Raw genomic sequence first — 24,933 nt, forward strand, 5'->3', positions numbered from 1 at the left:
TATGTTTATAACACCGTTAGATTCTTTTGTCACAGTCAGCATTCCATCCTGGGATCCCCTGACCTCCTACAAGATTTTTTTAAATTGCATACATTAAGATTCATTCTTTATGCTGTAAAGCTCTCTGAGCTTTGACAAATGCAAGCTCCAAAGTATTTCAGGCACATTTGCTTATCTATGTCAAACCAGGTAGAGCAACCAAGTATTGCTGTATCTCTATTTTGCAGAGGAGAGAACTGAGGTTTGGATAAGTGAAGTGAGTTCTTCAAGGTCTCAGAGCTTTCGGTGACATCAGAACTTGAACCCCAGACTTTAACTAAAGGGTGCACAGGCTTTCTTCCTGCACCAGTGACATGTTCAGAGGGGACCGGAAGATAAGTGGGTTTGACAAAGGAGGTGATATTTTAGACACAATAATTTTGAGCTCTTCGGGGATTTTCTGTCCCCTTGGGAGGGAACTTGGAAGGAAGGTTGTAGCTTGTTGCACAATGTCTTTCTGAAAAGTTTCAAGCCTTGATCATTTCATGTCACTGCTTGATTGTATCCCTTTCCTGTTACATTTTCTGTGGTTGTCTTTGGACTTTGGATAAAGTCCAAAAATACTACAAAGCTCAGCCTAAGGCCGGCCCCTAACTACCCCTTGAACTTTATCTTAAACCACTTTGCCCAGTGGGCTCTGCCCGCTCTGGTCTTCTTTGATGTCCTTGAATGCATTTGGTGCCTTCTTGTGTCAGGGAATTTTGTACAGGCTCCTCCCTCTGCCTGGAAGTTTCCCTCCTCCCCTTCTCCCTTTGCCCAGCTAGCTTCTCTGCACCCTTCAGACCTCAGCTCAAATGTCACTTTTTCCCCATGCCTCTGATCTGCACAGTGGGAATGTTACTAGTACTTACTGAATAGGACTACTATGAGGATTAAGTGAGTAAGCATATATAAAAAGATTAGAACAGTGCCTGAACATAGTAACTCTACTGAAGTTAGCTGTTATTATAATAAATTATAGTATTATTGAGTTTTATTATTGTTGTGATTATTTTTACATTATTATCTTTCTCTAGGATGCTCTTTCCTACCTCTTCAGACTAAGTCTGGTTCCTTTGCTATATGCTTTCCTAGCACCCTATACCTATTTGCAGCATTGATCACAATAATAATTAAATAACCTCCTTTGTAACTACTTGTTTAATATCTGTGTCCCACACAAATACGTACTTTCCATGAGGGCAGGGACTCTATCTGTCATGTCATCACTGTATGATTGGGTGGATGTCTTCCTGTGGAAGGGAGGTTTGAATGGGCCCAGTGTGTGCTACCCATTTCAAAGATGAGAACCTGAGGCCCAGAGAATATTAGCCCATTTCCTGCCTGCCTCTGAGTGGAGTATGATACTCTATGGGAAAGTGCTATATAAACACCCATAAATGGATGAAATTAAAGTCCTGGATTGCAGTCGAGTGGGGAGGCCATTGTTTCTGAGGCTAGCCCCTGGGCCATCCAGGGTCCATCTCTTCTCTGCATCATAGAGCAGAGCAGAGACTGAGAGCTGACTGTCATTGCTATTTGCATTATCCCAGCTCTGCCACTAACCTTCTCCAGTCTGAGCCCCTGCCTTCCCATTCCTCAGATGAGGGCATTTGGTTAGAGGACCCCTGGTGTCCTTTGGGGCTCTGTTACTATGAGGAGCCTACCCCTGGCCTCAAACTGCCCTAGACTCCCTGCTCCTGGAGGGCTCTGTTGGGACCAGCAGGACAAACAGACTGACCCTGCCCCATTGGCCTTCCTTTCTCTCTCCAGAACCGGGATGGAGTCTGTGTCCAGTCAGTGTCAGTGATTCTGCATCAGGACCCTCGGAGGCAGGTGACCCTGACCCAAGCGGGGGATGTCCTTCTCTTTGACCAGTACAAGGTCACCCTACCCTACATGGATGGTAAGGCTTTGGTGGACAACAGCTAGCTTGGAGTTGGCTGCCTAGGCCTCTTCTTCCAGGCTCCACTGGCCAGAGGCACTGCCACATGGGCAAGGGCTCACATTCCAGTGCTGGGTGAATCAGGCCAGGGGGCACCCTGGTCCCAGGAAAGTGGACTCTGGACTCATAAAATGGTCTTTGTCCCCACTCCATGACAATAGGCTTCATAGAAGTATGATGGCATCTCCTAACATTAGGATACGAATGGAGCTGTTTTCCATCCCTACTCTCACTATTCTTTTATTAATTACTTATTATCCTGTCTGATTCCAAAAGGGATTTGTGGTAGATCGTAGGAAGCACATCTAATAACAAAAATGGCAAAACTATTGAGAAATAAAATGGCACCAGAGAAAATAAAAAATAAAGAACATAGGCTCAAGATTGAAAGGAATGGGGGAGAAAGGGGTATAAAGAGGCCAAAGACAAGCAAGCCACAAAGGCTGTAAAATGCACTACAATTGAATCTAAAATTTAAAATCGCTATAATTGAATATAAATCATATTGTGAGCATCCTGGTGGCCATTGTGAAAAGAACGGGCAGTTACAGAATCTCCTTTGCTAGAGAAAGAAACAGTTCCTTAGGGAAGCAAAGCTTTAACTGGCACTTGATGCTACAAGATATGTCTCAGCTGGGGCTGCCATGGTAGATAATCCCTGGGTCCTGATTTCATCATTGAACAGAGTTTCCTCACGGCTCCCCAAACCAGCCACTTGGCAGGGCTTGGCCATGTGCAAAGACTGGTCTGGGTAGGTATGGGGGTGGGAGTGGGTCACGCAGGTGGAGGCGGTGGGTGTGGTGCCCGTTGGCGGAACTTCCGACATCCCCCTTCCGGTTCTGTGCCCAGACGCCTTTGAGATCCGGAGGCTGTCCTCCGTGTTCCTGCGGGTGAGGACCAACGTGGGTGTGCGGGTGCTCTACGACCGGGAAGGATTGCGGCTGTACCTGCAGGTGGACCAGCGATGGGTGGAGGACACAGTGGGCCTCTGCGGCACCTTCAACGGCAACACGCAGGACGACTTCCTGTACGTGCCCCCCCTGCCCCGGAACCCGAAGGAGGGGGGAAGGAAGCACCTTAGGGCCGAGCTTCCGAAGGCGCTACCTGAGAGCTTCTTTCCCAAATTTCCCTGAGTTCTCGCGGTGCCTGACGTGCAGTGTTGAGTATTTATTCCTCTACGTTTAACTCTAAGTATGTTTCTTCAAGGCAGTGTTCAGAGTCTTCTCTGTGTAGACTCACCTGGGGAGCTGGTTGAAATGCTGATTCCTGGGTCCCACCCCTCAATCTGATTTAGGGTGGAGCCCGAGAATCTCATTTTTAATAAGCACCACTGAGATTCTAGTATGTGAGGTCTGTGGACCATACCTTCAGAAATGCTGTTTTATAGTGAGGTCTTACAATTGGTGGTCCTCAAGCTGGATTTGATTTGGCTCGTGGTTTTCTTTGTTTTAATTGACTGTGAACACCTTTGGGCGAGTGTAAACCCCCAGTGAGCCAGTGATGCCCAGACTCCTTCTTTTTGTCCCACGGGGCCAGTCCACCCGCGTACCTTTCCTGCCTGGTGCTTGAGGTTTGCACCTGCAAACCTCCCAATATTCAGGGGAAGGCTATCCCCTCGGGCTGACAGAGAGTTGAGAGGAAGACTGTCTGGGCGTGGACACAGTTTAGGAACTTGGGAGGGGACAAGAGTCCGACCTTCCAGAAAGGAGAACAAAGGGTTCATCTTGAAGGCTGGAGGTTCTGGCCAGTCCTTCGAGTTACATACATTAGATGATGCAGAAGGAAACAGGAGAGACCTTCTTGAGCCAGATATGAGAATTCAGATTTGGTCAGAAAAACAAGAACGAGAAAAAGCTGAGAGCTTTCAATGCGTGCACATTTTTAAATGGAGCATTCTACTGTGTCTTGCCTGGTGGGGCTGATGTCAGGGCAGCTGGCCCAAATGGTGGGGGCAGGACTTGGTTTAGTGTGTGGGCTGCTTGCCACCCTCCTAAATGTGAACTCAGGGGGAAAATATTGCTCTGTGTAACCGACTGCTCCCTGGAGCAGTAATGCGGGTTAGCCTGCCCCCCACCCTCCATGGGTGCCGTAATCTCTCCATTCTACCATCTACACTTAGGTTTGGTGGCTCTTGGAGACTGGTGATGTCTTGGAAACATGCTTCTCCCCCTTCCTCCCTTTATTGCCCCTCTGTGACTACGTGCTACCTAGAGAGAAAGACAAGGCAAAGGAGTTTTCAGGAACTGCCGGTGGAGAAGGGAGGAGGAAGTCTTTACCCAGCGAAACTTGGTTCATGGCATCCCTGTTTCTCTCATTCTGACATGAAGAGCTGGGGGTGGATGGTGAAGGCAGGGCACAGTGTGCCCCCAAGCCCGTTTTATACCCCTTTGGAACCTGTTAAATGTCGTGTGTGTGTGTGTGTGTGTGTGTGTGTGTACATCCATAATTGTATGTGTTTGAATGTGACTGGCTACACCCCCTTGGCTGTTTGCATGTCTGGCATATATTTGTTCTGTGTGTGTGTGTGTGTGTGTGTGGAGGGTTTGTGCAAGTGGTGTATGTGGGCCTATGTCTGTTAGATATTTGAGTGGGTGCGTGTGTGCCTCTGAGGTGTGTGCTCGTGCTTGGGCTTTGTGTGTGTGTGTGTGTGTGTACATGACTAAGTAGTACTTACCTGGGTGTGTGCTGTATGTTTGCCTGGGTCCACACCAGCAAGTGTGTGAATGTGGCTGTGCCATGGCTTCAGGTCCCCAGTGGGTGTGCCGGAGAGCACTGCACAACTCTTTGGCAATTCTTGGAAAACATTGTCTGCCTGCTCGCCGCTGGTCTCTGGCTCCTCACTGGACCCCTGTGATGTGCACCTGCAAGCCGGTGAGGTGGCGGGAGGGGGAGAGGGGAGGAAGTGGGTGGGACTGGTTTGGGAGAGGGGATGGGAACCCTGGGCATGAGGATGCTGGTCAGATGGGGTTGGAGTGATCAGAAAAGGGGGAGCTGCAGGGAGGAGACTGGAGTCCCCTTCTGGGGAGGGTTAGGCACATGAGAAGCCTCACAGTCTAGCACTGTCACATTTGTCACACACGTTTGTACTGGCTCCCCCACCTCAGGGCAAAAGTCCAAGTCCTCACAGTGGCCCCCCAGGCCCTCCACTCTCTGCCCATCCCTTTAGCTTGCTTCCTCCTCCTCTGCCCCTCACCATGCTCCAGCCCCACTGGCATCCTTGCCGTTCCTCCTACACGGCCAGTTCTGCTCTCTTCTCCAGGCTTTGCACTTGCTGTTGCCTCCACCTAGAATGCTGTTCCCTCATAAACACGTGCCTCATTCCCTCACCTCTTTCAAGTTTTTGCTCAAGCATCATCCACCCACTGAGGCCTCCTGACCACCTGATTTAAAGTCACAATTGTCCTTCCTGCCCCACCTCACACTCCCTATCCTTCCTAGCCTTCTCTCTCTTCTTAGAGTCTTCACCTTCTTATTTACTCTCTGAATTGTTTGGTGATGCTCTCCTCCGACCAGAGTGTAAGCTCCATGCTGGCAGGGATTTCTGTCTGTCTGCGCACTCCTGTGTCTCCTTCCATCAATATGGGTTCTTGGTGGCACAAGCTGGAATGCATTGCGTGAATGCATGTGCACATGTACACACGTACACACACGCGCACACACACTCCCACCCACACAGTCCCCTGAGCTCTCGGGAGGGAGGAAGAGGCTGGGGCCTGGGGCACCAGCAAACCAGACATGTGCCCCGACCCCTGTCCTGCCTCCAGCCTCCTATGCGGTGCAGTCCTGCAGCGTGCTCACGGGCGAGCTGTTTGCGCCCTGCGCCACCTACCTGAGCCCTGTGCCCTACTTCGAGCAGTGCCGCCGGGACGCCTGCCGCTGCGGGCAGCCCTGCCTGTGTGCCACGCTGGCCCACTATGCCCGCCTGTGCCGGCGCCATGGGCTCCCTGTGCCCTTCCGTGCGCGCCTGCCCGCCTGTGGTGAGTGCCCGGCCTGCCCAAGCCCCAGCCCCGAGTCCACCTGCCCCCTCCGTGCACTGCTCCCCGCCAACCCCAGGCCATCCCACAGTCTCCTCCAACCTGGCACCCTTCCTCACAAACTGTTTCTCCTCCTGGGATGCGTGACATGTGACTGCTTCTCTCTTACCCTCACCTTCAGTCCATCACCAGTCCTGTCAATCCCAAAGTCACCCGCTTCTCACCACCTCCATGGCCACCCCCTTGTCAGAGCTACCGAGTAGGCTTCCCTACAGCCTCTTCTCATTGCAGCCACAGTGAGCTTCCTCAGGATCGCTGGCTCCCGTGGCCCTCAGGTGCATGGGGCCCACTCCACCCCAGGCCACGCCCCTCCCCACGTCTTAGTTGTCTCTGTGCCCCCAGCTCGAGCACAGGGCCCCACTCTCAGTAAGCTTTTAGCAAATGTTTGTTAGATAAATGGAAGAGGCACAGTACTGGGTGTCAGGAGGTCTGCAGCCTTCCAGGTAATTGCTGTGTGTCCCTGGCAAGGCCCTGCCCCTTTCTGAGTCAAAGTTTCTCCAGAGGTGATTGGACAAGACCAGTGGTTCTTAACCCTAGCTGCATGTTGGACTCACCATGGGAACTTTTAAAAAACATCCATATCCGGTCACATCCAGTATCAATGAAAGCAACGTGTCTGGCAGTGGGGGCCAGATATCAGCATCTTTAAAAGCTCCCAGGTAGCTTTGATGTGCAGCCTAGGTGAGAACAACCGAGCTTGACAGACTCAGCGGATCTGCTGCCTCTGACTGGGTGTGGGAGACCCCGGGGAGGGGGCATGGCCAGGTGAGAAGAGGGCAGCTCTGAGTCTTTGGACAGAGGGCCCCCGAGAGGCTGCTAGAGGGGGCACAATTGATCTTCACAGCCCGCGTGTGTTATAGCCATAGAGGTGAGAGGTGCAGAAGGGTGTGTAATACACACCTGTGCGTGTACAGGTGTTTGTGAGAGTGATGGGGTGGGTGTAGGGCTGTCAGGGGGCGGTGACCTCCACCCCTCCCCCAATATCACTACCTCAAAGGAATGCCCTGCAGAAAAAGAAACACCAATGGCAGGAGCCAGGCTGAACTTGGGAGGTTGGTTCCACTCTTGCCACTCTGCCATCTGGTTTAGTGGGGACAGCGGGATGCTAAGGTCAGACCTGGGTTCAAATCCCAACTCTGACCTTGACCTGCCATGTGACCTTGGGCAAGTGTTTTAACCTCTCTGGTTCTCAGTTTTCCTCATCAGGATGATGACCCCACCCCACAGGGTTGTGGGGACAAGGGAGACAAAGCACAGTTCCATTTCCTACTACAGCACTGTCCTGTGAGGCCACCAAGGAATATAGCCCCTGCGTGGCCCTGTGTGGACAAACCTGCCAGGACCTGGCCAGCCCTGAGGCCTGTGGGGTTGATGGTGGCAGTGACCTCAGCAGGGACGAGTGTGTGGAGGGCTGTGCCTGCCCACCGGACACCTATCTGGATACCCACACTGACCTCTGTGTCCCCAGGTGAGCGGGCTGTCTTGACCCCTGTGTCAGGTGATGAGGAGGCTGGGGGTCTCCAAGGCACCGGAGACAGGGGAGCCTGCCTGGGCCTCTCCTGTCCCTACTTCATCTCACGGTCGCAGGGCAGACCTTCATGGGTGGGCTCCCTCCTCTGGACCCCTCCCCACTCCCAGGCCTCTTGCCTCCACTCTGGTTCTTCAGGCCACTCCAGCCGGCTTGCCCACAAGAGGGAACAACCCCACCGGGCCAGGACCGTCTCTCCCCTCATCTCCCTCTTCTGCCACAAATATTTATTGACTTCTCACTAAGTTCCAGATATTTCTAGGCCCTGGGAGTTCAGCAACAAGCAAAACAGAATCCTGTCCTGGGGAGCTCCCCTTCTAGGTGGAGAGGCAGATAATAAGCCAGATAATAAGATAAGGCAGATAATAAGATAATAAGATAGACACTTGAGGGGTCTGGTGAGAACAAGAGCCACAAAGCCAAATAGAGCAGCGTGAGGACAGGGGACCCTGGGGGCGGGGAGGGGCTACTGTTGTGTCATATGAGGTGAGCTGGAAGGAAGGCCTTTCTGATGAGGTGACATTTGAGCAGAGACCTGAAGGAAGAGTGCTCCCGGTAGAGGTGATGAGGGGACAGTCCCGAGGCCGGGCTGTGGGCATGTTCTTGTCTAAGCTTGGTGGCTGGCCCCCGAATCTGGGACCCAGCCCTGACCTCTGTCCCGGTGCCACGCTGGCTTCCTCACTCCATAGAGAAGTGTCACATGTCAGAGTAGTTGCTGTTACTTCTCTCTGTGTCCTTATGCGCCTGGCTGGCTGAGGGGTGGGGTCCCTGTCCTTGGCAGTCCCTGCCCCAGCTTCTGAGTCGGCTCACCTTTCTCTGTTCCCCGGGCTTTATAGGAACCAGTGTTCCTGCCACTTCCAAGGAGTGGACTACCCCCCTGGAGACAGTGACATCCCATCTCTGGGCCACTGGTGAGCTCCCTAGGTAACAACATTATTGTCCTCTCTCTAACTGGACGTTGCTGACTGAAGAAAATGCAGCTGAGCAGGACTTACCATGAAACGACACCCACCCCTGCCTCTGTGCGGGGACCAGGGACAGAAGTGGGGGTATTTGTCTGAACCCTGCAGTGCTCTGAGTGCAGCGACTCGGGGACGCCGGGTTCTGCAGTGACCGGGGTTCCGTGTCTGGGCTCTGCAGTGACTGGGTCGGCTAACCCTGGTGCCACCCTCTCTCTCTCTTTTTGCAGCCACTGCAGAGATGGAGTCATGAGCTGTGATAGCAGAGCCCCAGGTAAGGGTGGCTGGAAGGGGATGGGCTCTTCTGGGGGCTCCCCCATGGTAGTGGGGATACGGAGAGGTGAGGGGGGAACTTGAGGACAGACCAGGACGGGGAGAGCTCACCCGCATCATGCCTCACACTGAGCCTTCTGTATTCCTTTCTCTCTCGGGAAAGGCTCCATCTTGGAGGGTGGCACCCAGAAATCCTGTCCCAATCTCTGCCCCACCCTTGTGGCTGTCCCTCCTGCTTCTTGAGGAGAGGCTGAGACTGTCTCCCGCAGGGGCAACCAGCAAGGGTGTCTGGACAGTCGCTTGGCCTCCCCTGGGTCCTGGTTTTCCTTGATCTGAGCCGTCACATGTCTCCTGAGGTTGACTCTCTACTGGCGCAGCGCTGGACGTGGGGTCACAGAGATGGGGAGCACGGGCGGGCCTTTAAGACTCTCCCAGGCAGTGGAGGTGGGGGTGGGCTGGCAGGGTGCTGGGTCAGCCTGTGAGGGGCTTGGAGGTGGTAGAGCAGGAGGCTGGAGCCTTCAGGGAGGGCCTCCTGGGGTGGGAGAGGCCACTAAGGACAGGGAGTGGCACAGAGAGGGTGGGAGAATAATCATATGCAGGTGGCAAAGAACAGGGCCTCCAGAGTCAGGCAGCCCTGGGTTCAAATCCTGCCCAGCCCTCACTAGCTGTGCAGCCCTGGGTACCTCACTTCACCTCTCCCTCTGAGCCTTCACTTCCTCTTTTGTATATAACTCAGATTCCTACATTCGCCCCATGATCCATATATATATTCCTAAGAGTGGTTTTCTTTTTGTAGCTTGTGGCTTCAGATTTCTGCTTCTTTGGGACTTTCGTTTCCTCTCCTGTGCTATTCCTTTCTGCTCCATCTCCAGCTGGGCATAGAACTCAGCTCCTTGTATTGATCTTTCTGAACAAACCTCACTCACACAGGTATGAATGTGCCCTCCACTCTCCGCGGTTTCAGTTAACCCTGGATGGCCAAACCGCGGATGATGAAAGCAAAACCGCGGATAAGGGGGTGATTGCTGTAGGTTTTGCTACTATCTGCGGTTTCAGGCATCCACTGGGGGTCTTGGAATGTGTCCTCTGCAGATAAAGGGAGACTGTTGTATAGGTAATGGGAAATTGACTTCCTTGTGTTAAAAGTCCTCAGGCCACCCTGCCACACTCATGACTGTCTTCTTTCTGGCTCCTCTGCCAGATCCTCTGGGGCGCTTCCTCTTGCTTGATCTTGCCTTTTGAAAGCAGAAATGGCCTCTCTCCATTATATGGGAAAATGGGGGACGAAAATACCACAGAGAGTTGTTGCAGGACTAAATAAGAAAATGCCCTTGAAGTACCTGGAGTAGTACCTGGTGGAGAGGACATGTTCAGTAACTGGTACTGGCAGTGGCGGTGGTTGTCCTGCTGTGTGACAGCATGCATCCCTCCTGCTCCCCATGATGTGCATCTGGGAGCCCAGGGAATGCCTCAGGAGCGGCCGGGCCTGAGAAAGCATCAGAGTCCCCTCTCTCCCTGAGTTCCCCAGATGCCGGCTCTCTAGGTCTCCCTGGCCACCCCTGCCGCCCAGGAGTCCTCCCCCAGGCCCAGGTGTTCCAAGCATCTTGCTGAGTGTCCAGGCTCTTTTCAGCACCCACCCTTTCCTCTTCCAGCTGCTGCCTGCCCAGCAGGCCAGGTCTTCGTGAACTGCAGTAACCAGCACACGGACCCCGAGCTGAGCAGAGAGAGGACATGTGAGCAGCAGCTGCTGAACCTGAGCGTGCCAGCCCGTGGCCCCTGCCTCTCAGGATGCGCCTGTCCCCAAGGGTGTGTATCCATGTTGCCACGGTCTCCCACTCCTGGAGGCTGGCAGAACCAGGGACCATCAGGAGGGGCAGGGAAGACCTCACACAGGCTTGCATGGAGGCACTAGCCCAGGGCTGGCCAGTGACAACGTAATGCCAGCGAGGAATCTGAGAAAGAGCAGGGGCATGGCGAGCCAACCTGGAGCAAATTCTACTGGCTCTGCTGCTTGCCAATGTGTGGCCTTGGACAGGGAAGGGGCCTGGCCTCTCTGAGGCTCAGTTTTTCATCTGTAAAATGGGAATAATAATAATAATAATAATAATAATGCCACTTCAGCAGGTTGTTGTGAGGATTAAATGAGATGCTGAATTGGAAGCACTGGGTGGGGTGTCTCGTGTGCTCTAGAAGTCTAATGGGCTGGAGACCATGAAAGACTTCCCGTGCTTCAGCTGTCAGCCTCTTTCCCTGCAAAATTCAGACCAGATGGAGGGCTGGTGTCCCATAATACTCAAAAAAGAAAGGCCTCAGCCAGTGGAAGTCGTCTCCCTCCTGGGTGCCCGGCACCACCATTAAAGTTGAGAGGTCCGCACATGCTGAGTCTGGTAGGGTGCCTCATGGGTGCTCCGTACGCCTAGGTGGCGACAGGGTCCCAGCGCCCCCCTCTGCCAGTTCTCATTCCTGGTGCTGGTCTTGCTTCAGGTCTGGGCTGAGAAGACAGTGGGCGCCTCATCCCGTGACTGGGCAGCAGTTTGCTGTGTCCTTTAGCCTATGCCGAGACCAGTGGTCAGCTGGGAGCCCTGGCCCAGGCCTGGCCGCCAGGGGAAGTGAAATGAGGGCCAGGCCTCTAAGGTGGGAAGAGGAAGGAACAGTCAGAGCTTTACTATTTATAAAACAATTTGATATTATCTCCTTCAATCTCAGAGCATCCCTGGGAGAGGGGAGGGGAGGATCATTATTCCCATTTTGCAGATGAAGAAACTGAGGCCAGGGGCAAGGGGAAGGGAAGTGGTCTGCCCAAGAAGCTGTGACTCAAACCTAACTCAGCTTACTCCAAACCCTGCCCTTTGGCCAGAGTGTGCCAGCTCTGTGAGGCCCAGGGTCTGGTCCCCTGCACAGAGGTCACAATGTAGCTAATGAGCCTGCCCCTTCCCGGGCAAGGGTATCCACAAGAGACTCCTGTGGGGTCTTGAGAACTCGCACTGGAGCCTAGGCCCAACTCACAGGGTGCAGACACCACCTGCTGCCACTTGGGCCCCAGAGGAGCTTGTGAGGAGAGTCTTTCATTGAAGGCCTCTTGTGGCACCATCCTTGTGTGCATAAGCTGCCTCTCAGTCCAAGCACAGGGATGACCAGGGCCTCTGGGGTCGGGAACTGTGGGTCACTCGCTGCCAAACATGATGGCAAGGCCACTGAGGCAAGGTGGAACTGGGAGAGGTGACCGAACTGGGAGAGCTGGGCTGGGTTCTGCCAGTGACTCTGTGTGACCTCTCTGAGCACGTCCTCATCTGTAAAATGGGGGTTGATGGTCCCTCCCAGAGGGGCTTGGGGAATGAAGGATTCGGCAAGATCCCTTTCACGAAAGTGGTTTGTAGTCTCTAAGGCTGTAGTCCTCAAACGTGAATGTGCCCCTGGATCTTCACCCGAGACTCTGTACTTCTCACAAGCTCCCGGGAGATGCCGATGCTGCTGGTCTGGGGACCACACTTTGAGGAGCAAGGTTCTAAAGCATCAGCCGACCCTAGGGGTTAGTTTAACTCAGAAGATCTCAAAGCTAGAGGGGGTTCCCTTTTCAGTGCCAGGCTCCAAAGGCTCTAACAGGCTGGGTGACCTTTGACAAGTTATAGGGCCACTTGGGCATCAGTTTTCTCGTCTCTCAGGCCCCGCTGGCTGTTTGCAGGACCAGTCTGAGTGGGCACTTCCAAAATCCTCCTCTGCTCTAGGCCTTTCGAAGTTCAGTCCAGGTTCTGGTGCTGTGCCAAGAGCATCCACCATCCAAGGGCCAGGGCCAAAGGGGTGGGGGTGGGGCCGTCAGGCCCCCAACCCAGTTACCTTAATGTTTGCCGCTAGCTATGTGACGCCAGACAAGTCACTTAATTTTCTGAATCCGTCTGTGAATTGAGGGTGGTAACACCCACCATACAGGTTCCTGTGAGATTTAACTGGGACAATGGCCACAGGGAGCCCAGCTCTGTGTAGTCAGCGCTCTGTAAGACTGTTCCTTCCCCTTCTGGGTGTTGAGCCCTCATCACCTCTTGGGGTGTCTGCCCCAGTGGCTCATGTGCTGTATCAAATGCCCCATGAGGAGCTTACACATATCCCACGGGTGCTTGTCAAAGGGAAGTTATCACAGTCTCAACTTGTGAAGGAAAGGCAGACACTTCCTGCCCTCTGGGAACATCTTCTTGGGAGCTGGGATAGGGCTCCCAGTGATGCCCGGGCACTGTCATAACAACCCTGCCCAGGACCTCTGGGCCCCTGGGCCCCACGCCTCTCTCCATAGTGTTTCTAGGAACTTCTAGGTGCTCTGTATTGCTCCAAATGACCCTGGGCCACTGCAGGCATCTGGGGCGTTCTGTGCCTCTCCAGATTTCTTTGAATCTTGGTGCTGAGCCAAGGGCTCTGGGGCCGCTCGGCAGTGTAGCACAGTGATTTTGAGCACGGACTCTGGAGTCATGCTTGAATCCTGATTCCACTACTTACTGGATGAGTTAGTCAACATCCCTGAGTCTCAGTTTGCCCATCTGTAGAATGGCACAGAGTAAGCTCTCTACATGAGTAGACAGCATTGTCCTCCTTCATTTGGATTCTGTGCATTTGCAAATGCCCCCTGAGGGATCCCGGAAGGACAGGGTTCCCTAACAGGTAAGACGAGGATGCTCCACAGATTGAGGGCACCTCGAGGACAGAGGCCAAAGCTCCTCTCTGCATGCTCCTCTCTGGGGCGGGGTGGGGGGGGGGGCTCACAGCAGGTGCTCATGGATGCAGGAAAGTCTGCAAAGGGCCAGGAGCGGACGGTGGGCGGCAGGCATGACCCCTCAGGAAGGGGCGAGAGACAGGGCTTGGGGTTGAAGGTGGAAGGTGGTGAGCCAGCCCATCGCTGATGTCTGATGCAATTCTAGGGAAAGGAGGGCCGAGAAGCCACTGCTGTGTATCTGCTAGGTGCTAGGCAGTGTGCCCAGGTCTATAATTAAATTCTCCTAATGTCCTTGAGGGGAAGGTGTCATTATTCCCATGTTACTCATGAAAAAACAAAGGTTTAGAAAGGTTAAGTGGCTTCAGGGAAAACATAGTGGATTAAGCACATGCTTTTTTTTTTTTTTTTTTTTTTTTTTTTACTGTTTCCTCCCACAACCACAATGAAATGGTGGTAATGGAGTTTAAAAAAGTATAAATCCCTAGGGACAAAGAGAACAGGAGTGGGAGTGTTGGTGGCATGAGATGGGTCAATAGTTTTGAAGAAGGAATGAGGGTAGATGTGTAGGAACTGACCTTGCGGAGCAGAGGTTGACAGCTGATGCCTGCAGAGGAGAAGTTCAAGGAGAAGCAACCTATGTCGTGTTGACAGCTTCAGGAACAGGAGGCTCCAGGCGTCTCAGAAGATGGGGTGGTGGGAGGGAGACAGGAGGATGAGTTGCAAGTCTATATATGGAGCCGTTAACCTCCCAGATTCCCTCTGCCCTGCGGTCACTCAACTGCCCCAGGCTCATTTCGCAGGGGAAAGGTGGTAAGAGTTTCTAGACTTTGATCTTGGGGGCACCAGGAGGAATAAGATGCAACAGGGAGATGAAGTGAAAGCCTACAGGGACCCTGTCCTCTTCCCCACATTGGTTCCCAGGATGGTGGCATCAAAGCCTTTGCCTCCTAGGCTAGAGAAAAAGAGGATTCTTTTCTCGAAAATTGGCTGGGCCAAGAGAAAAAAAACTACAGAAATTCATGTTTTGGGGGTTCCCCAATGAAATTCTGGCCCCCCCTTAAATAGGGAGCTTCCAATCAGCTTTTGATGCCTCACTGGGTTTTTTTCCTTTTTTAATTTTTTTAAAGTGAAGCATAATTTATATACAGTAAAATGCACAGATTCTGAGTATACGGTTTGCTAAGCTTTGACAAATTTATACCCCCTTGTGACCCACACCCCCATGAAGATCTAGAACACTTCTAGCACCTCAAAAAAATACCCTCATGCCCTATGTCTTTTCTCAGGCGATCCTCTCCGCTCCCCACCCCCCCCCCCCCACTGTAGTTCTTCATTTCAGCATAGATAGGCTCTGCCTATTCTAGAACTTCATGAAAATCTAGTCATACAGTACCTACCCTTCCATGTCAGGCTTCTTTTCCTTAGCATATGTTTGTGAGGTTGACCTACATTGTTTCATTTTCTGGTAGTTTGTTTCTTTTTATTGCTCAGTAATATTCCATTGTATGTATATACAATAATTCCTTCATCCATTAAATGTTGATGGATATTTGGGTTGTTTCCAGTTTGGGACTGTTTTGAATAAGGCTATAATGTCTTCCTCTTGGGTGGGTCCTGGGGTAGATTTATGTTTAACTACATAAGAAACTGCCAGACTATTTTCCAGAGCATTTGTATGATTTCACAGTCTCACCGCATGAGAATTCTGACTGCTCCACATGCTCATTAACACTTGGTGTTTTCATTTCTGTTATTTTAATGAGAACGTAGTCATATCTCATTGTGGTTTCAGTTTATATTTCCCTAATGACTAACGATGAGTACTTTCTCATGTGCTTTTTGGCCACTTATATATCTTCCTTTTTGAAGTGTCCATTCAAGTCTTTTGCCCATTTTCTTTTTAAAGATTTTATTTTTTTCCTTTTTTCAGCTAGACTGAACAGGAACCAACTTCTGGTTTTTCTGTTTTCTTATTTCACTGATTTCTGCTCTTATCTTTATTATTTCCTTCTTACTACTTACTTTGGATTTACTTGCTCTTATATTTCTAGTTTAAATTTTGATTGTAATCCTTTATTATTTTCTCATACAAGCATTTAATTCTATAAATTTCCCTGTAAGCACTGCTTTAGCTGCACTCTACAAATTTTGATGCATTGTGCTTTCGTTCTTTTTTGGTAATATTTTCTAATTTCCTTTGATCTATGGGTTATTTAAAAATGTTACTAAATTTAAAAGTATTTGGGATTTTCCTTATATTGATTTGTTCCCTATTTCTAATGTAATTTCGTTGTGGTCAGAGAATATACTTCATGTGATTTCAAACCTTTGAAATTTATTGAGTTTTTTATGGTCCAGAATATAGTTGTCATGGTGAACTTCCCATGTATGCTTGAAAATAACGTGCATTTTGCTGTTATTAGATAGTTCTTTAATTGTCATTTAGGTCTGGTTGTTCAAATCTTCTACATCTTTGATGATTTTTTTGCCTATTCTATCATTAATGGAGAGGCATGTTGAAATCTCCAATTACAACTGTGGATTTATCTCTTTTTTCCTTTTAGTTTAGTGAGTTTTGCTTGTGTTTTTTGAAGCTCTGTTACTTAGTGCATGCCCATTTAGGATTGTTATGTTCTCTTAATAAATTGACTCGTTATGAAATATCTCTGTCTATTGCTGTTAATGCTACTTGCCTTGAAGTCTGCTTTGTCTGATGTTAACATAGTTGCTCCATCGTTCTTATGATTGTTGTTTGCTTGGTATCATTTTCCATCATTTTACTTTTAACTTATCTGTGCCTTTATAGTTCAGTTGTGTCTTTTATAAAAATAATATAGTTGCGTCTTGCTTTTTTTAACCAATGTCACCCTTTCCTCTTTTAATTGCATTTGCATTTAATGTAATTGGATTAGGTTTAATACTACCATCTTATTTGTTATCAGTTTGTCCTATTGTTTGTTTTTTCTTCTTTTCTACCTTCTTTTGGGTTAAGTATTTTTTAGTAGTCTATTTTGTCTCCTTTATTTCATTTTAACTATATGTCTTGGTCTTTTTATTTTTTGTGGTTCTTCTAGAGATTACAGTATGTATCTTTCACTTATCACAGTCTACCATGAATGGTATTTTACCACTTTGTGTAGAATACTTGCAACAGTATACTTTTATTTACTCCCTTCTTGTCCTTTGTACTATTATTGTCATACATTTTACTTCTACATATTTTATAAACCCCACAATTCATTGACAATAATCTTGCTCTAAATGCTTAGTTATCTCTTAAAGAAATGAATAATTTTTTTTTTATATTTGCCAATATAATTTCCATTTTGGGAGCTCTTCATTCCTTCATGTGGATCTGAATTTCCATCCTCCTGGAAAACTCCCTTCAACATTTCTTTCAGTGCAGGTCTGCTGGTTGCTCTATGGGCACCCTGGGCGGGAGGGTCAATGGTCACGTCCGTGGTCTGTTCGTTAGTATGTAGCTTGTGCCTAAGAGGCAACTGGCATCCAGCCTGGCCAGGGGGATGTGGCTGGTAGAGCTGAGCCTTGCTTCCTGGGGGATAGCAGAGACTTCCAAGATGGGCCAAGTCTGTCTCTGGTTTTTCCAGTTACTAAGGTACCTCTGAACCCCATTGGGCAGCAGCAAGATGGTAGTGGGTACATGGCCAATCTCTTCTAGGGTAACTACTGGCAGCTACCCCAGGGCATCCATGAGGATGCAGGGTCCTCCACAGATGGCAGATATGGGAAAGGTACTGTCCTGACCACCCGCTTGCTATGTCCCTACAGCCTACTCAGACATGGGGACGCATGTTTCCTGCCAGAGGAGTGCCCATGCACTTGGAAGGGGAAGGAGTATTTCCCTGGGGACCAGGTTATATCCCCCTGCCATACCTGGTAAGTCAGGCTCCATCTAGGCTCTGCCTTTTGCTAGGGGTGAGGATGGATATGGGATGCAGGATCATGAGCACGGTCTAGCATTCCGCCTTCCACTATGTTTGTATTCGTGTTTTGTGTTGTGTTATGTAGGGTTTGTGTACATATACAAGTGTATGCATAGAAAGAATTTTGGAGGGTATTTTTGTGAGTATTTTCATGAATGTGAATTTGTTCAGACATGTATATGAATATGTGTACATGCATATTTGTAACCATGACAGTATGTTTGCATATTTGTATGAACACAAATCCAAAATGCATAGACTGGATATGTGAATGCACCTGCACATGCATGTAATGACTAGATAGTCCCAGTGCCCCTTCAGCCCTGGATGTGTCTCCAGGACCCAGGGGCCCAGGGGACATCTCAGAGCAACTCTCCGAACAATGACCAGATCACATCAGCTAGATAGTGGGGCTAAGATGAGGAGGAAAAGGAGATGGGGCCAGGACCCCTGAGACAGGTCTGCTCAGCTCATTCCAGCAGAGTCCCCCAACCAGTGGAACCCTCTTTCTGCCCTAGTCCCACATCACGTTCCAATGACTGTCCAAAGCGGTCGGGCTGGGCACAAGATCCTGTGTGAAGTAGCTTGGTGTACTGGCTCCCAGTCTGGTGTTTCGGAGATGAGTGTGTCCCCAGCCAGCTGGCTCTGCTGAACTCTTACATCTCTTCCAGGCCAAGGAAGCCCTCCTAGACCTGGGGATTTCTCTCAGCTTAGTGAGTGTGTGCACATGTGAGTGTGCACAGGCACGTGTGCTCCAGCTGGCTGCGTTGAGGAGTCCCAGGTGTGGCGAGGGGATGAGCAGGTCCTCTGTTGTCCCGCTGCTGTCATAGCCACACTAAGATCTGAGAAGATGCTTGGCTCCTTCCCCTACCTCTGGGTGAGATTTCCTCATCTCAGGGACATTCAGTTCTTTGTGGAGATGACAGTGTGGGCTGTGGGAGGCAGCCTCGTTTGGCCTCAGGGTCAGGAACAATGGGGGAGTGAGAGAGCTCTGAGGGGAGGAGGTGAGTAATGATAAACTGGTACCCTGATTTGGGGGAGAAAACTTGGTCACCGTTCCAATGTCAAGACCAGCCATGGGCGGCCTGACATGGGATGGATGGGCTGGAAGTCCCTGGCACTGGGGCCCAGGGGCCCAGCAGAGAAGCTGGAGGAGGTTCCATGTTGGAGACCCATCCGATTAGCTAAAGCATGGTCCCCAGTCTCTATCCCATGCTGGGGTTGAAACTGTCCTCTTTCTCTGGCCCACAGGATGGCCATGGCATTTCTTTCCATGTCAGCAGCAGAATCACAGTCAAGCCCATCCACTCCAAGGCTGGTTTCCCCAGATATCTCAGGGTGTATTTATAAGGTCAGAGCTCTGGCTGTCTGACCCCAGAAGTCTGTGGGTGTAAGTCAGGACGCAGAGCTCTGTGCAGGCTGTGTACTCCAGTGTTCGTGGGAGTTTGTGACTGGTGGGCCAGAGCTGACTATCGGTGCCTGGAGAGTGTGGTGAGAGATGGGGCCAGCCAGCCTGGATTCGCCCAGCGGGCTCAGGCTCAAGGACTGACTCACTTGGTCACTTCACGGGATGCCAGCCACCGTACCAGCACTCCCAGGCCCAGGCAGGAGGATGGCTGTGCTCTGTTGAATCCTCTCCTGTGAGCACTTTGTGCTGTGAAATGGTGGGGGGAGAATCAGGAGCCAGGACCAAAAGACTGGGTTATTTTAGGGTTTAGAACCTTGACGTAAAGAGGCTCTGTCTTTATGCGAGAGGCCGACTGGCCATAGAGTGGCTCTTTTCTCCCTTAATGGACTGAGAGACATCTGGGCAAGTTTTTACGTTTTAACTCAGTCTTTCACATTCCACCTTCCTAATACATGTACAAACTTTCCCAACACTCCCTCTGGAAGGACACGGCACTGTGACTCACATTCCGGCTGCTCTCCACTGGGGAGGTGGGTGCTGAAGGGTGTCTGGGCTGATGGGGCTTGAGTGTTGGATGGGATCTGTTTACCGGGATGGGGCCTGGCTTCCATCTCTTCCCAGCTCCATGTTCAGTGATATCATGTTGGTAGCGTGAAGTCAGCCATGGTGGGAGCATTGGCAGCACTGCTTACACACCTGGGTTGTAATAAGTCGTGTAGGTGGGTGTGTGACTGGATGTGTGCACAGGCTTAGGGAGTGAGGACTCAGTGAATGACCAGGTGTGTATATGGTGTGTGATTGGAGAGAGCCTGCCCCTCATTGTTGTTGTCTTACAAGGAGCCCTAGGTCATGCCCTTTACTCCTGAAGATTTTAGCTCCAGATACCGTCCCCTTTATCCAACCCTACTCCTGCCCTAATTCTTGGAGACTTCAGTATCCATTAAAGATGCTAATGTTATCCTGACATCATAATTTCTTCATCTTCTCTTTTCCAGTGATCTTATCTCCAAGCTAGTGGTATGAGTGGTCATCCCCTAGATTGTGCCATTCCCAATAACTCAGCCAGCCCATATCCAAATTTCATGCCTCTCACCTCACCTTCTGTCTTCCTCCACTCCCTCTAGTACCCTGACACCCTCAATCCTTCACCTCCAGCCAGGTTTCTAATCCATGGACCCTACCAGCTCTCCACTGCCTCTCAGCCCCTTGATATCTTCCCTTCTGTTTGTTCTGGGCCCACAGTCTGGCACTGTGCCCACTTCCTTGAATACAACCTCAGTTCTCTTGCCCTTCTCCTGCTTGGCCCTACTTGTTTGGCGAAGTCGTCCCCTGATGACACCCGCCTTTTGCACCTGCATCCATTGCAGCTGAGTGTGGCTGGAGGAGCACATAACCAAGCAGCATCATCTCACTCTAAATTCGTGACTCTCCTCCTCAGAAAAGGTCTCCAGGCTGACCAGCCCTCACGCTATGTTTCCTTGGTCTAGTTCTCTCTTTCATCCCCCTAGGTGACTGGCTCACACTTTCTGCTCCCTCTTCAAAGCCCCGGCACCAACTCCCCTCTCCTCACTCTCAGCTGATGATCTTGCTTCCTGTTTCACTGAGAAAATTGAAGCCATCAGGAGAGAACTTTCCAGACTCTGTACCCTCTATTCTGCCTTCCACCTATACCAAAGATGAACTGAGTGTCTGTGCTCCGATCTAAAGCCAGTTCCTTCACCTCTGCTTTAGATCCCACCCCTCTCTCACTCAAGGGCACCACTAAGAATGCCTCCCCTTTCTCGCCATATAGTCAGTTTTAGATCCCACCCCTCTCTCACTCAAGGGCACCACTAAGAATGCCTCCACTTTCTCGCCCATATAGTCAGTTTTTCCTTCCTCACTAGATCATCCCCATCAACATAAAAAGAGGTTTGAAAAACTTCCAACCCCCGAGTAAGGGCTCCATTTCTTTGCTACCCTTTTACTGTAGAACTTCTCAAAAAAGTTTCTTATACCTGCTGTTTCTAATTCCTCTTCTCCCATTCTCCCTCAGCCCAGTGCAGTCAGGCATTTTCCTAACCATTCCTCCAGAACTGTTCCTATCTAGATCACCAGTCATCTCCATATTGCTATATCCAATGTCCGTTTCATGGTCCTCCTCTTCCTAGACCTGTTGGCGGCATTTGACCGCATTGATCCCTTGTTTTCATCCCCTCTCCCTTCATGCATTTCTTCACATAGCTCTGGGACTCCCCACCCTCCTGGTCTTCCTCCTACTTCTCTTACTGCTCCATCTCAGGTTTCTTTGCTGGTTCTTCCTCTTCTCCAAATTCTTAGTGTTGGGAGTGCCCCAAGAATCTTCTGTATTTATACTCACTCCCTTGGTGAACTCACCTGGTCTCATGGTGATAAGGCCCATCCATATACAGATGACTCCCAAACTTCTGCCTGTGGTCCAAATCTCACTCCTGAACTGCCGACTCACACACCCAACTGCCCACTTGACATCGCCACGTGTATGTTTCAAACTCAGCATGTCCTAGACTGAACACCTGATCTTTCCCTCGGACTTGCTCCTTGCTCAGCCTCCCCTGTCTGGGTTCATTCTTCCAGTTGCTCAAGCCGAAAAACCTGGAGTCATCCCTGAGTCCTCTCTCTTACTACCTACATCCAAGCTGTCTGCAAATCCTTCTGGTTCTACCTCCCAAGTAGATCCAGAATCTGATACGTCTCATTCCTTCCTCTGCTGTTACCCTGTTCCTAGCCACCGTCGTCATCTCTTCCCTGATTGTGGAATAGTCTCCCAACTGGTCTTCCTGCTTCCATCCTCGGCCTCCTTCAGCTTAGACTCAGCATGGCAGCCAGCGTGGAACTTGCTTCAGATCACGTCATCCCCGTGATCAAATCCCCCAAACACTCCTTCTCTCAGCAAAGCACGATGTCCCTCTGACCACCCTGTTTAAAATTGCGTGCCACCCCACACATTCCCAATCCCCTGGATCCTGCTCCTTTCCCCCATAGCACTCGTCGCCTTCTAACACGCTGTGTTACTTACTCATGCTTACTTATTTTTATTATTTAGCGTGTATCTTCTCCCTCTAGAATCTAAGCTTCACAAAGGCAGAGGGTTTTTGCCGTTTTGTTTACTGATGTGTCTCAAACTCCTGGAATAATGCCTGGGATATGGTAGGTGCCTAATACTTCTTGAATGAATGGATGAATGGTTGGAGTGGTAAAGAGCATGTGGACTTTGGAGTCAGATAGCTCTGGGTTCAGTCTCAGCTCCATTATTTATTGGCCATGTGCTCCTTAACCTCCATGAGACCTGTGTCTCCTACATAAAATGGGGACCCGCAGTCCCACTCGGCAGCTTCTGTTGGAGGCTGATAATGTTGCTGACCCCTGGCCCAGGGGCACATAGTGGGCACCTGATAGGCTTGGCTCTGGTGGATAGTCCAGGTGTGGGTGTGCCCCGCGAGCTGGTCTGGGTGTGTGTGTTTCAGCGTATGCCAGCACGGCTCCTTCCAGTGCACCCTGCACCCCTGTGCCTCCACCTGCACGGCCTACGGTGACCGGCATTACCGCACCTTTGACGGGCTCCCGTTTGACTTCGTGGGGGCATGCAAAGTGCACCTGGTCAAGGTGAGCTCCTGGAGGTGTCTGTCTGCCCAGCAGGCTCCGTGGGGACCAGAGGGGTTGAGGCTGAGGACCTCTGGGCATGTTGATGTTCTGGACTGCAGTCTGATGCATGATTGGGTCGTGGGGAGATCTGAGCTCTGGGGTGTGGCTCTCTAGACACTGAAAGAAGTGCTGAGGAGCAAGATCAGGGCTGGACAGAGCCCAGCAGTCATAATGTGCCCCACAGCCTGTCCACTCTCCATATAACCTTGCCTGTCGGGGCCAGTGGTTTTTCTGTCTGTGATAGTGAGAGTGGGTGCTTTTGGAGCCTTTAGTATAAGCCTGGTGGTCACCTGAGCCATTTTCAAACATTGCTTCACTGAATTCTCACAGCAACACTACAAGGGAGAGTTTACTGACCGCATGGGATACATGTGGCAACTTGAGCCTAGGGAAGCTAGTCAGTGGCAGAACTGGGGGCAGGTTTGAACTAAGAAATCTGACTGCAGAGTTGATATGCTTGAGGAGCCACGTGTTAAAGCTGTCAGCTCACCTGGAGGAAAAGGAATGGTGATGTGGGGCTGGCACAGTAGAGGCAGGATCCCTTCCAGAAGGAGAAAAGGGTGCCAACAAGGCAGGTGGGAGAGTGCCAGAGACACAGCCAGGGGGCCTTGGTTTTGCTAAGGGCCTGTCCATCTCATTATATAATACTGAAAATAACAGTAATAATAATAATGATGACAACAAACCTGTTATGGAGTGAGTCCTACCTGTGGGGCAGGCACTGTACTGGGGTCTTTCACATAATTTCAATAACTCCACAAGACAAAGATTACTGACTTTATTTTATTTTTTGAATTTCAAAGGTAATGCATGCTTGTCACTAACATTCAGAACAGTACAGAAGCATATCTTAAAAAAAAAATTCCTCTTCACATCTCTTCTGTTCCCGTTCCTTGATGAATGACCACTCATAACAGTCAGGTGTGAATCCTGCCAGATCGTTTTCCAGGAGACAGACACGTGCTCGCACTCACATACACACACATACTTTGTTCAGATTGTATGAATAGGATTCTGCAGTTTGCTTTTTTCACTTAATAGTATACTTTGGACATAATCTCATACAGTCATTGCATACTTTTTCTTTCTTCTTTCTATAGAATTCTATAGAAAAGATGTGTTCTACTTTGTTTTATTATTCGCCATTGATGGACATTTAGGTTGTTGCCAATATTTAAATGCTCAGTGAATTCTTGTGTGGATATGTCTCTAGACTCTTAGAAGTGGCATTGCTATAAAAAGTTACATACATTGAGAATGTTGTTCACTGCCTGCAAATTGCCCTCGGGAGAGGCTTACAGTGCCCTCTTCAGTGCATGTAAGACAGCACCGCTCCCCCACACCCGTCAACCCCAGTCATCCCTATTATATATTCAGTCATTCATTCATCAGATACTTTTTGGAACATCACTATATGCTGAACACTGCACCAGGCACCCAAAAATTAAATTGAGCTTCAGAGAACTGAACTAAATTGTCCAAAGTCACACAGCTCATAAGCAGAAGTGGATCAAAAACCTGACTTCCGAGTCCACGTCCTGCTACCTCTGTGCCTGTCAGCGGAATCTCTTCTCTCCCCAGTTTTATTGAACTAAGTTACTTTCTCCCCAGAGCACATCAGATTTCAGCTTCTCCGTGATTGTAGAGAATGTAAACTGCTACAGCTCTGGCATCATCTGCAGGAAGTTTGTCTCCATCAGTGTGGGGAACTCACTCATCCTCTTTGATGACGACTCAGGAAATCCCGTAAGGGCGGGTGCGGGGGAAGGTTGTGTAGACAGTTTGCAGGTTTACGGGGGCTGAGGGCTGAAGAGGGCTATGGACTGGTTTCTTTGCCACAGCACTTTCTCTTGAAGCACCATTGCGTCAGCAGGCCAGACTGAATTCCTTAGCCAGGGTCAGGAACACAGAGGTCAATGTCAGGGCGTGAGGGCGGCAGAGGAGTTGGTGAGGTCCTGGTGGGGGGGCGGGGGCAGTGATTTGTAGCCAGGCCCAGCTGAGCCAGGTTTTGGGGGATATTCAGGCCTCAGGAATGACCATCTCTGTCCCCCTAGAGTCCTGAGAGCTTCCTGGATGAGGACCAGGAGGTCCACACATGGCAAGCAGGGTTTTTCACGCTGGTGCATTTCCCACGGGAGCACATCACCCTCTTATGGGACCAGAGGACCACAGTGCACATCCAGGCTGGGCCACAGTGGCAGGTAGTTGCATGACAAATAACTCTTAAGGGGCCCCCTGCTCCTGCCTGGGGCTGAGCCAAGCCACTGAGTGTCCTTGGGTGAACTGTACCCTCACTGAGGAGACAGGAGCATCATGCTTTCTGTCCTGTCCTCCCCACACTGCTCTGTGCCCCTTCTGCTCTGACCTTTGTCCTGTCCCTCTTCACACTATGACCCCAGTAGTCATGACTGGGTCTGTGACAGACTCCTGGACTCGTGGTGACCCCTCTGCCCATGGTTCAC

The 24,933-nt window shown here is 50.4% G+C and overlaps 1 protein-coding gene across 1 annotated transcript in view; it reads left to right on the top strand.

Annotated features, from left to right (window-relative positions):
* OTOG (otogelin) overlaps window positions 1-24,933 on the top strand; it is a 95,988-nt gene that overhangs the window by 18,234 nt on the left and 52,821 nt on the right. Inside the window, exons 16-27 of the mRNA XM_070491278.1 lie at window positions 1,792-1,924; window positions 2,813-2,990; window positions 4,710-4,834; window positions 5,728-5,940; window positions 7,273-7,465; window positions 8,362-8,436; window positions 8,715-8,758; window positions 10,410-10,563; window positions 17,246-17,353; window positions 22,294-22,432; window positions 24,083-24,217; window positions 24,526-24,672. Of these exons, the coding sequence (XP_070347379.1) occupies window positions 1,792-1,924; window positions 2,813-2,990; window positions 4,710-4,834; window positions 5,728-5,940; window positions 7,273-7,465; window positions 8,362-8,436; window positions 8,715-8,758; window positions 10,410-10,563; window positions 17,246-17,353; window positions 22,294-22,432; window positions 24,083-24,217; window positions 24,526-24,672 (1,644 nt within the window). The remainder of the gene's footprint in view (window positions 1-1,791; window positions 1,925-2,812; window positions 2,991-4,709; window positions 4,835-5,727; window positions 5,941-7,272; window positions 7,466-8,361; window positions 8,437-8,714; window positions 8,759-10,409; window positions 10,564-17,245; window positions 17,354-22,293; window positions 22,433-24,082; window positions 24,218-24,525; window positions 24,673-24,933) is intronic.

The sequence above is a fragment of the Equus asinus genome, chromosome 20, assembly GCF_041296235.1.
Source record: "Equus asinus isolate D_3611 breed Donkey chromosome 20, EquAss-T2T_v2, whole genome shotgun sequence".
NCBI classification, from domain to species: domain Eukaryota; kingdom Metazoa; phylum Chordata; class Mammalia; order Perissodactyla; family Equidae; genus Equus; species Equus asinus.